This window comes from Falco peregrinus, chromosome 3, assembly GCF_023634155.1.
Source record: "Falco peregrinus isolate bFalPer1 chromosome 3, bFalPer1.pri, whole genome shotgun sequence".
In the NCBI taxonomy this organism is placed as follows: Eukaryota; Metazoa; Chordata; class Aves; order Falconiformes; family Falconidae; genus Falco; species Falco peregrinus.
Genome location: NC_073723.1, coordinates 29,920,467 through 29,933,203, shown reverse-complemented (window position 1 = coordinate 29,933,203; position 12,737 = coordinate 29,920,467). Strand labels below are relative to the sequence as shown.

General features: G+C 36.1%; 1 protein-coding gene across 10 annotated transcripts in view; it reads left to right on the top strand.

Moving 5' to 3' along the window:
• The window catches only part of VPS13B (vacuolar protein sorting 13 homolog B), a 478,583-nt gene that overhangs the window by 57,851 nt on the left and 407,995 nt on the right, over window positions 1-12,737 (top strand). For all 10 annotated transcript variants that reach the window (XR_008746679.1, XR_008746680.1, XM_055800741.1 and 7 more), the window contains exon 7: window positions 2,548-2,722. Coding sequence is in view for 8 of the 10 variants with exons in the window: in XM_055800741.1 (XP_055656716.1) it covers window positions 2,548-2,722 (175 nt within the window). In the remaining 2 variants the exon portion in view is untranslated. The remainder of the gene's footprint in view (window positions 1-2,547; window positions 2,723-12,737) is intronic.

Genomic DNA, 12,737 nt, shown 5'->3' with positions numbered 1-12,737 from the left:
TACCGTGCCATTATGCAATAATTAGATCTACAAACCTGTTGACCCTCACAAATTTTACATTTGCTAACTTTCTGATTTGTTGTATGCGTGGAGATTGTGCACTGTGGATGATCACGGTGCAGTTTTTAAAAAAGGCCATTTTTAAAATACTGAATGGACATAGCTCTGTTTTCTTACAGTTGAAGTAAAGACAGCTATCAGTAAATAGAACAACTTCATTAATGCAATTAATTCAAGGATGCTTCAAGCTTTTTAAAGTCTCCACTGCAATAAATTTTTTGTAGCTTCAGGGTGTCTGAAGGGTAGATCATGGAATGCCAGCAGCTTGGGTTCTGGTGGCTTGTTTCCCAGCTAAAGACAAAAGCAAGCAGCACACAGTCTTTCTCTCAAAATCTGTGAAGACCTTTATAATGAAAATTTTCATACTCTGTGTTGTTCTCTTGGTAAAGAACATCTGTTTTTCAGTCCTGAGTGAAAGTTTCCAAGACTTCCATGTTTGCAGTAGCATGTGGTCTTTTGTTTTCTTGTTAGGGACTAGAATGTTTCTATAACCTGTATAATTTTGACTGCTCTGTCTATTGCAAAATTTTGGCCAAACTGATCTTCATGAGTTTAAGTTGAGACTTCTCAAAAGGAGGGCTTGGGTACCTGGATATGTATTTGAATGCTTTTAAGTTGGTAACGTTAAGCTCCTATTTTCAATTTTAGAATGGGAATACTATACATGGGAGGAGGAGGCAAAACATATGTAAAATGATTTAAGTTTTAAGCTTTGTGTTGCTGTTCTTGTTGAAATCATCATGGTATGAGACAACCATGAGACAGACAAACTGACTTGCACTGAGGATGTCAGTCCTACCTCTTCCTATTTGCAGCAGTACTGACATTGGTCTCACCTGTCAGTCCTCTAAATCAACTCACCGTGTTGACAGAAGGCTAACTGGATGAGAAGAAAGAGTTTTCTGCCAGTTTTAGTGAGATGAGGCAACTTAGTGAGGGGCAGATGTGTTTCACTGGCAATGTAAGAGCAGGCTCACAGTGGGAGGGTAGTACCATGTAAGAAGTCTAGGAGTGTAAGATAATTATATAGCGGGTTCATTGGCTGCAGTGCTACCTAGTGTTCTGGTCCTTCACTATGAAATATGCCCCTTGTGTGACTTCTTAAAAGGCTTCTGAACAACATAATTTTTTTTTTTTTCCTTTCCATATTTTGAGATAGTTTTACACTCCTTATCCTTCCTGTTGTCTGTCTGCACAGACAAGTTTTATTATTGGTAACTTATAATCAACTGGCCCTGAACATTGGTATTAAAGGATTAATTTTTCATGTAAAAAATGTATATTAGGATTTTATGTGCAATTTTCTTTCAGAGAATTTTAAATAGCAGCAGAGTTCTGATACTGAAAATCTCTCCTGTAGTCCATCTAAATGGCTGATACTATATTGTGACTCATTCTGTATGAGTAAGGCTGTGGCTTTATTAGTTTACTCATATAACCTGCGTTAGCAGGGGAGTTGGACTAGATGATCACGAGAGGTCCCTTCCAACCTGCACCATTCTGTGATAAATTTGTTAGTGTGGTCTTAGTATGATAGTATATTTTTATACAATTATTTATTTTAATATTGTATTTCTACCTGCTTGTGGTTGTGCAGTACTGTTTACGGTAATTTTTCATGTTCCTTGAACCAGATTGGAAGTAACCACATATCAGTGTTGGCCTTATTATTTCCGTTATTTTAATCCACAATATTTAGAAACTGGACCTGGAGCTAGAAATATGTCTAATGTTACAGAAAGTATTTTATTACAATAATTTTGTTTTATGCAGCTCTTATTTTCATGGAAGGTAGCTTTCTTATCAAGTGTTTTTGTCATTGTGGCATGATCACATGCTCATAACAATATTCTGAAGTATTGAATAAAATAGGTAAAATATTTTAAGAAGGATAAATTTTCTTCCTAGTAATTACAGTCTTACAAAGCTTGCGTTCATTTAGAGAAAACTGCTTAATTGCATGTTTGAACTGGAATATCCAGAGAAGTCAGTTTTATGCACTTTAGTTAGAATGAATCTTTCCACACCCCCGGCCGTTACTTGTCCACTTGCAGCAATTTTGGGAGTGGGAAAGAACCAAAATGAAGGACCTTCTATATTAAAACCAGCACACCTAGGTTTTCTTTAGCATGCAGAGATTTTTATGTAACTATAATGAAAAGTTTAATCAGATGTGCTTATGTGACTTATGTTTTAGAAATGTATTCAATAACAATTGTAAAAAAATTATGTATATATACTTTTATATATGCAAAATCCATTGCATTTGACTCTTCAACCTGAAGATCTCTTGTGTAGCGACCCAAAGAGTGTATGCTTTTGACAGTCATTGTTTGCAGCTCCATGCCTTGTGTTGTACTGCAGCTTTTGTTTTTAGAAATTAGAATGTACTTACAAAATGAATGTGTTGTTGTATGGTTTAGAAGTTGGCTTTAATGATGACAGAGCTTTGTTATAACTTGTTTTTTGTTCTCTTTCATCTTATAGATTCACACATTAGTTGAAAGTTTGAAACTTTCCATCTCTGATCAGCAACTTCCTATGTTTATACGTGTAATGCAACTTGGGATTGCTCTTTATTATGGAGAAATAGGCAACTTCAAAGATGGGGAAGGTGAAGATTTGATTTGCCACACTAAAGATATATTGGGAAATATCACAGGTAAATACAATTTTTACATTTAGAAAAGAAATGTTAAAAACATGAATTTCTTAGTTTTTAACAAATATAAGTGACCAAGGCTAGTCATTGCAAAGCATCTCTGTAGTGCTATGACATCTTTTTCATGTTATGTTCTGAAAAGTATTCTGATAGTCCTGAGTAAATTGAGTTTAAACTTTATCAAAAAGGACCGTTTTAGGACTTATGACACAGTAGGGTGCTTTAGATTTATCTGTTGCTATATTGTGCAATAAGGCAGCTGTCCTTAGGCAACTTGGACTTTATTTAGTTCAAATGTGGCTGCTGCTGGTTCCAAGTGATGTATTTTTCCATCCTCCTTGGAAACTTATTGAGAACTAGGTATATCAGCATTTGTTCTAGACAGCAAAGTGTTACTTTGCACTATATTTTCTGTTCTGTCCTTTTACATTGTTTTCTCTCCTCTGCTTTTTTTTTTTTTTTGGTATAACATGTATTTCCTCTTCTACAATGAAATTTCACTGTAACTTACTGTGTGTGACATGATCTTTTGAGGAGCATTGCACTGATGAAAGGGGAATTCTCTTTAACTTGGTGCGATGGCTTCCCATCTGCTGCTTCCCAAATATTGTTAGGGTTACAACAGTGATGTATTTTGAGCTGTGAACCTTTCATTCCAGCCTCAATTTTATGTGGCTTTGTTAGGAGCTACCAACTTTACTATTGTTATTTTATTTTTTTTTTCCTATTTGTGTCATGTCATGTATTTGAGTGTTCAGGTTTTATATTGGGTGAATTGTTAGGAATTTGCAGCAACATAAGAAAGGCATATAGGTGTCTAGTTTATATTAAAATCTAAGGGAAATGTAAGTCTAAGTAGACAGAACTTAAATACTTTCCTGTTTATTCACTTCTATGTGAAATACAGACACAGAATGTTCAAGAGTCAAGCAGTCCTATTGGCTTATGTTGTACTGTCTTTTTAGTGATTGAACATCCAAACTTGAAACTGTTTGCAATCTATCAAGCACTAAATAAAAGAAGGAGAATGGACTTCCATTCAAAATTCTGAATCTTCTTGGTTTTGTGCTTTTGTAGAGCAGAAGTTAGTTCACTTGTAAAAACAGCAAACTTGTTTAGAGATTTGTGTTTTAATTTTAATCTCTTCAAGACAGTGTCTTGGATATCTTTCCAAGGTTGAAGTTGGATCTGTGAGAGCAGGAAGAGTTACTTATCACGCAGCCAAAAGCATGATAATTTCTAGAAATTCTTAGAATTATATGTGAAGGTGATGCGGCACTCTTAAGCTATGGTTATGTTCATAGTATTACGACAGTTTGAAACTTTTTGTAAACTATTAAATTCATTTTGTTCTGTATAAGAAATACATTTTCAATTTACATAATAAGTTTATATATATTTTTTATTATCCTGTGTTGCTGTCTTCTCTGGCTTCAAGCAATAAATACATTATTGGAAGAATGGCTGCAGTGGAAATTTTTTTTTTTTTGGAAAATTACAGCCTGCAGTGTTGGTTGGCGCAGATAACAGTTTCACTGTCATGACAGATGTAGAATTCTCTGCCATGCTCCTGCTATGTGGAACTGAGCGAGTAAGAAGTCTGTAAATAGTTCTCCTGTATTTTCTCTAAAGCTCAGTTTTCTGTACTGGAAACTATTTGCCTTACAAGGAATGTGGAGGTTTTTTGTATAAGACATATGATTAGAAGTACTCGATAAATATTCTGAAAACGCTAACTTAATTTTCTCCTGAGACTTAAAAAGCATACAGTTTTTAGAAAAATCATTAGTATGCATTGTAAGAACTCCTTGTATCTAACAGATGTTTTGATTGTGCTATTTGCACAAGAAAGGGTTAAGAACTTTTCTATGAGGAGTTGCATTACCCTTACTTTCAGAGGGTTGTCTTTGTACCATGAATATTTATCTTTTGTCCCCAAAGTTCACACAAATTTGGCCAAGTTTTCATACCATAGAGAATTATGATGTATTAAGAGTTGCTTGAACTTTGTAGCTGAGTTCCTGTAGCTACTAAGGAGAGTAGCATAATTGGAGTATAGGAAAGACATTGAAAGACTAGAGAAATCATATGGGTCAATATGAAAACATCTGGGACTGGTAGGCAGTGAGTTTCAGATGAAGAGAGCTAAGGATTGGAGACAAAGATTAGCTGGGTAATGAGAAGACTGGGACGACCAGCTGTAGCTGTGGAAGACTATGGAAGCTGGATAGGAGAGGTATGTGGGTTTGCCTGGCTTTTGGCTAGGGTGTGAGATGGGTGCTGAAACAGAAACACAGTTTCAGTGAAGATTAAAGTTAAAACAAAAAGCATCTGCCTACCGAGTCTTCTGCATCTGGAATGGAATTTGAGATTCTAATGTCCAAATATGAGTAAAATCTTTGGCTGTGCATCTCTTGTCATCTTTATTTCTAATGTATCTCCTCAGGAAGGTTGAATTGCAATTGCTGTTTGTAAATCTGGCTTGTATTCTTTTTTTGAATAACTATGAATGTAACTTCCTAGTTTTTCATAAAATTGCCATCTAAAAAAGAAATAATATCATGTAACTTCGCATTGATGTACCCAAGAGTTGTCAGAAGGGTCAGAAATCAGGCTAAGGTTTACAATGCCAAGAACAACCAAGGAGGAAATCTGTCATTTTCTATGCATTTTTTTGTTCAACTATGCTGTGCTCAAACGTTGTCATTGTACTTAATTATATGTTCATATCTATTTGACAGAACTGTCTCCTTCAGAACACAAAACAGATGGCAATTGTTGGGTGGCCAAGCCAGAGCTGTAGAAACAGTTCTAAACAAATTCATTTCTATCTTCACTGCAAAATGCTTTGCCACGTACAGGCTAAAACTGTTACCAACTGTTTTCCTTCATACTATTTATGCTTGTTCCCTGCATAGAGTTTAGTATATGTGTAGGCATGCGTACAGACCCATAAATAAAACTATAAATTATCTAATGATTTTTTCCTCTTCTTTAGTGCAGTTAAGCAGGAGTGCCAAATTCACATTAACCAGGTTACCTGTACCATCAGTTTGCGAGTTTACTTTTTTCTTTTTCATATTATATCTGTGTATGAGAAGGAAGTAAAACCCCACTTCCATGGTGCATTTGTCATCCAAATTTCTAACCACAGGTTTGGACTTTTCTGAGGGAACTTCAAATGTGCTACTAATTTCAGAAAAAAATATGTAATCAAGTACAGTAAAAAATTACATGTATTATCTGCCGAGCTATAGGAGCCACATTTTTTCCAAGAGTAACACTTCATGAAATCCAAGACTAATTCTGATGGAATTGTGCCTAAATCCTTTACAGTTTAATAATGTACAGACCTCCTTTATAGATTATATTTTTATAACTCTTTGAAAGGGTTCTGAAAATTCATTGAACAATTTAACCCAGCATTTATTACTAAGCAGTCCCCACTCTTTCAGTTAAAAGAATTTACTGGATTCAGTAATCACTAATTCTTAGTCTTTTGGACAGAACTTATTTTTATTGTGTCATTGTTGACATAATTGATTACCTACCTCTGTCCAAGAATATTCCAGCAGCCGTTTGTTTGTTCTTATATATCCAAATGTAAGACCAAAACTTTGAGGTTAGGCAGCAGGGTAGCCTGTGTCACGAACATTTCTTTTGCTGCCTGAGTAAAGTCTGCCCAAATTCTGTTAGGCTGAAAGCATTCAAAATACACAAGTAAAATTACAGGTTAGAAATACAGGTAGAAACTAGTGTCAGTGTGGTGTGTAAATTCACTTAGTACTGTATGCATACTGGACCATGCTGCTGCTCAGGGCTGGACAGTGTTTTTGCTTCTGAGGGGTTGAGGGCTCCCTGCACTGTGGGCTTGGATGTCTGACTGTACTGGTAGCGTGAAGGAGGAAATGGATGTATTTCAGTGCAGAGAGACAGAAAAGTGAGAAGGGTTTGGGCAAGAGCCTATGGCAGAACCAGCAGTTGTAGTTGTGGTGGGCTGTGACTTGAGAATAAGCTTTTGGTTTGTGGTGGAAAAAATGGACTAATGCTAATAGAAATGAAAACAATTTAGGCATGAAAGGGGACAAGAAACCAGGATGCAAGGGAGAGCTGGAATTCATTTGGATGGAGTTGCTGAGGTTGATGATCTAAGGCTGAAATACTAGAGCTGGTTAAGTAAAGAGTGATCTGAGAGGTCTGAAGAACAGAAGAAGTTTAAGCAGAGCAAGTCTAGCACTTGCTGGGCAAAGAAAGACAATGGACTGAAAATGAGAAGTTGCATGGCTGAGGGAGGGGATGCAGGGCAGTTGAGCAAGCAGCTGGGATGGGTCCGCATGCTGATGTTAGGAGATGTGCTAGGGAAGAAGCTTGAGACAGATGTGAGAAGCTGGAATCATGATCAGTATGATCTACTGAGCTTCTGAGTTGTTTTACGGTTCCTGGTGCTGCCGCCACTGAATGATTGCCTTGAGATTCTGTATTAGCAATTTTTTTTTTTTTTTTCTTTCATGAAATGAAATCCATGGCAGATGTGATTCCAGCATATGAAGCATGTTTCCCAGGTGTAAAATGGCAATATAATGGTATCCTTCTATCCCAGAGGAATATTGTGAAATTTTCTAATATTTGTAAAGCACGCTGACCTTTTCATGATCTTTACTCTCAAAAAACTAAATGAAAGTAAAGCAAGCCTTTGTGTGAATATGAGTAAACATGTTTACAACATGAAACAGAATAAAATGTTGCATAGACCCTATCAAACTCAAATTTGTAGTGGGCTGAAGTGCTCCTTATTGAAAACTTGGTGGTAAGTGCAGTAGTGTAGGGAATTTTTTTGGGATACCAATGGAACAAAGAGCAGATCAAGAGAATGAGTTTAATATAGCTTTGGGCTGAATATAAGATTTGAGTTGACTGAGAGAACAGATGCAAATAATTTGTGACAGCAAGAAATTCTAGGTGAACATTAGTTGTTGGAGAAGCAATTGACTCTGCAATATTCTGTTAGGATAAAAATGGGAGAGATTAGACTTACTTATCCATACTTGACTGAGCACCTGTGCACTGTGTTAAGGAGTTCTGGTAGAGGAGAGTTACTCCTAAACAGTGGAGAAAATGATCCCCAGTTTGACTGAAACTATGTCAGGATGAAAGGCTACGTGTGCCAAATTACACTTGCCTGTGTATTTTTCATCCGTGCACTTTTTGTCTGTCTTCTCTTGAGGTTTAAAGAGATGGAGATACACATATGATCTTTGTACTGAGGCAGATAATACTGTTTCAGCTCTCAGTGTGTTCACATGTTTTGTGGGCTAAGTGACCTGTGCAGTAAATCCCACAGTCTCTTTTTTTTTCCTTCCCTCTACCCCCCCCTAGTCACCTAGCTCCACTATTGGAGCTTCTTCCTTGTGTGTACATGCAGATATCCTCTCAAGGAACAGTAGGTATACTTGCAATCCATATTTCAACAGACTGTAAAGATGCAGCATAGACAGACACTTCCATAACGGGGCTTGTGGGGTCAGTGCATCGTGCAGCTGTCTTAACGGCCAGTGTGACAGTGAGTAACTTTGTTTCAGGCATCTGTAATAGCAACCAGTTACAATGCACTGAGATCCCATATGTTGAGAATTGGTATCGAGCTCATTTATGGAGATGTTCAGATTTCATTAATTTGCAATACTGTGTGTTTAGGCACATAGAATTGCTTACATCTGTTAACATCAGTTAAATGAGCAGCAGTTAAAATGAGTAGCAAATTAAATAAGTCAAGATTAAATCTTCCCTGAATTGGGGAAATTAAATTTATATTAAATATTTTTATTGTTGTAGGAACTATAACGTTTTTGTAGAGAATAAGATTTTTATGAATGCCTTTTAAACATCCATGTCGTGTTATCTTGCCATTTTCTTTTTTCTTGAAAAACTTTAATACTCTTTCTAAAGTATAGACCCCCAAAAATCTGATTAAATCTTTGAAAGGCATGTGTTACAGGTGACCTTTTGGTTTTACTTATTACATAAAAGTTTAAATATCAGGCCGGTTTTCTGCTGCTGATTTTAAAAATGGCTTAATGTAGATGGCAGAATGCAAGCAAATTTTTTTTTTTTTAAGTGCTTTCAGTAAGCAAAGTTTATTTCCAGTTGATCCACTTGAACTTGTATGTGGGATATGAAACAAAACCACGTTTTGGATTGGCATTGTAGATAACTAACAACTTCCTCTCCCTACTGGGTGTCTGCAGTTATATATCTAAGATTAATTGTCCTGTGACTGGTACCTCAATCCAGAGGCACTTGCGCTTTTGTTGTGATATTTCACATTGTTTAGTCTTCTTTGCCATTAAAATAGAAAATAAGATATCCTACCTCTTGTCCTGGCTCTGCTGTTATAAAATCACTGACATTTGTTTTGTAGCTCACCCTTCAATAGCTCATACATCTGATTCTAATTTTATTGAGGTTGGGATATTGTTTAAGTAATTGGAATTAAAATAATTGATTAGCAACCCCAAATAGTATCATAGGGAGCACTCCAGGCTAATTGTTGGTGTTATTTCAGCACTTTAGGATTGTTGTGGCATGATTCTTTATTCGGAATTTTCTTTACAAATTTGGAAGGTGATTCGATCTCTCCTTCCTGATCCATCAGTTCTTCACTAGGGTAGTTCCAATTTACAGTAAGACAAAACAGGTAGACTAGGAGTAGAAGCTTGAGGATGCTTGTTTAATAGATGGAGGCACATACTTCGAAAGAGTGGATTATCTAGAGTGAACTTGAAACTGTTTTATGTTAGTCACAATCCATATCCAGTGGACTGTACAACTCGGCAGTAAAAGGAAGTTATGTTTTCCCCTCCCCCCCCCCCTTCATTTGCGTTTGTAAGGTGGGAGCATATTTTGGTCTAGTAGGTTTCAGAGCCTAAGGAAGATGATTTCCTCAATGCAGAAATAAGACAAAACCTTTAAGTCTTACTATTTTGCAGTACTGATTCATGGCTACCCAGATCACTGTAGTGGGTTCTCTTGTACAAAGTAAGTGTGATACCTCCTAGGTGTGTAAAAGTGCTGTCACTTGAGTGTGTGACTTCTTTGTAATATTGTATTCATGCTATAATTATGATGGGATCAGATTTTCAACTACAAAGTGTTGGTGGTACACTTGCTTTCAAAAGGAAATGTGGAATACCTTTCAGATGAGAATTTGGTATGTAGGATTTTACTTTCTGCTGGTGTTGGTATCATTTCCAGTTGTGTGCAATCCCCTTCATCGATATTGCTGTGCGAGTGTAATGTCTGTGCATAGATCATGAGTCCCACTGTTTTTTAAGATGTACTGTGAAGTAAAACTAGTTAAACATAAAAAATTTAAGCTACTAGCATAGTAAATATGAGTTATCTTGTGACAGTCAATTTATTGTCTTTCTATGGTATAGATCCAAAATTAGCATCTTCTGAATAAAATGTAGTTTGGCAACACAGTCACTAAATAGTATAAACATATTAGGGGGGATTTTTACGAACATTGAACTTTTTTTTTTCCTGTATGTTAGTAATTTCTGTGCATTCCTTACGTAATAAATATATGCAAAGGAAAGGCATACAGAAAATATTTATTGCACTGAAAGCATATGTTGTTACATCTGAGATTCTCCAAGGAGAGTTCATGCTGCAAGGACAGATTTTAGGGCTATTGCATATTCAAAATCAACACCAAACCTGTTGTTATTGGCCAGATAACTCTGGTTCCTTGCAAATTTATCTGTTTGTTTGTTTTAAAACATGATTTATTCCATAAGTTTTGTATTCATAACTAATGATAATGTTTTCTTAGCTGTGAGTTTGCAGTAGTTTCTTTAGCTTATAGCAGGTAAAATATGGAAGAGGAAATGGATTTTAATACTTACATTATTTAGTGATACAAGAATGAGCATCTACAGCTGTGCTTGTCAAGTACTTACCAGGTTTCATTTATGCAGTTTCATGGTTGATTCAACCTGATGAAAATTTATACTGTTGCCAGCAGGGATGGTGATGCATTCCTTCTCTCTTAGTGCCAGCAGTTGTATTTATGTAGCCACAGGCTAAGCTGGATCAGCTTTACCTGGCTGAAGGCTAACACAGGCAGAAAAATAAATAAATACTAAGGGAGTGATTTTTCTACTGGGTTGGTTCCAGACTCATGGTGAGAGATAGCAGGTTCCAGACTCTTAGAGATAAGTATCTCAAACTCTTTAAAAGAAAAGAGGGTGACTTTCTGGAGATCAAGCTTGATTTGAACATGGAAACAGTGAGATGCAGTCACACTGCAATTCTGTAATTGATATTAAATGTGCTTAACTGGAATTACTGCCCTGCACTGTGAAGCAAGATTATTCCAGTGTGATCTCGCTACGGGTTGCTAGCAAGAGTGAATTTAGAAACCTGATGAGTAGGAGCATTTTGTCCTTTAACGAACTCATGTATGTAAAACAGGAATTTTACCCAGCACTTTGCTCATGTGCATTTGTTCCAGAGTTTGATTGTTGATTACATAACGGTTGTAGTAGTTTCAGTTTAGTGATAGAAGATACACCTATCTTCTGCTTTTTCTATCTTCTGTCGCACAGTATATAGATACCGTCATTTTAATCTAGCTGCTCTTCTATCTGATTGTAATAGCTTCCAAAACATTAATAAATATTATAAACCAAACTATTATTTGGCACCTTGTACTGCTGTCTCTGTGTGTATGCATACCGCAGCAAGTGGTGTGCTAAATGATGGCTTAATCATATGGCTATGCTGACCCAGGTCCTACACCTCCACATGTTTTTTTTTCTCTTTTGACAGACCTTCTACCATTTCTTTTGTGCTTGCCAACAGCAATCTGGGCTAAGCTACTTGAGTCATGCTCCATATCAATTCTTTTTCCTTCTGCCTCTTGGCCACTTCTGAGACTTCATGTGCACCTCTTCTGTATTTCCTGTGTTTCAAGATTTACATTTGGAATGAAATCTGATCTCTGGCATCATTTTATGATGAGGGCAGGAAGGAAGCTTGCATTGCCCTTGTGGGTGGAGGTGTCCTCTCCTCTAAGCATGTGCAGAGAATTCTCATGAGTGTGTTTTTCTTTTTATTATGCTTTCTCCCATTACACAAGTGTATAAATAACTAGACTGAAAGACTAAAAGCTCCAAAACTTGTAAGAATGGGATCTCCATTTTTAAAAAAAAGTAAATCCAAATATGGAATATGCGTATTTCTGTTCTCTGTGTAAGTAATACATTCAATATTGTTCCTCTATGGGAACAGTACTGCATCCTGTACTGTCTATGGGAATTCTCAAGTGGTTAATACCCCTTGGGAGTCCAATAAGAGTAATGATGAAGCCAGATAGGCTAAGTTAATTGTGCTGTTAGTACATGCACAGTGTTACCTATTTGGATCGTGAATCTTAGACTTGTATCTTTTGTTCTGTATGCTATGTCTAGTATTTTTTTCACAAAGACCAGCATTGGTGTTTTTGCCTTACAGGTGGTGTACCAGTTTTTTTGAGCATAGATAAACCTGTGTCTTTGAATACTTGAAAAGCTGACATTTAAACAAAGGAGATTTTCAACCTTAATTTTTGGATCTGTGATACATTTACATTTTCTTTATTATGGCTTCTTCAATTGAAATCCTTTTTTATTTCATTTTAAAAATAAAAACTAAGACTGTAATATATTGTTATTTAGTAGGGTTTAATTTGCAACTTCAGAAGGGCTCTAATGGAAGAAATCTTGAAAGTGTATGGTATATATGACAAATTCTGGTCTCACTGCAAATGCATGATAATAAAATGACTGCAAAACCTCTTAATATTTTATTGGAGGAAAATGTTAATGAATCAAGTGTTTGGAAACATTCAGAAATTTAGTATTTCTACTTATTTTCTATCATTATAAACCAAATATCAGAGAATGGTATGTGGAGTACTGTCCTAGTTAAATTTCACATACTATAATTTTGAGTATACTAAACTAATTTTTGA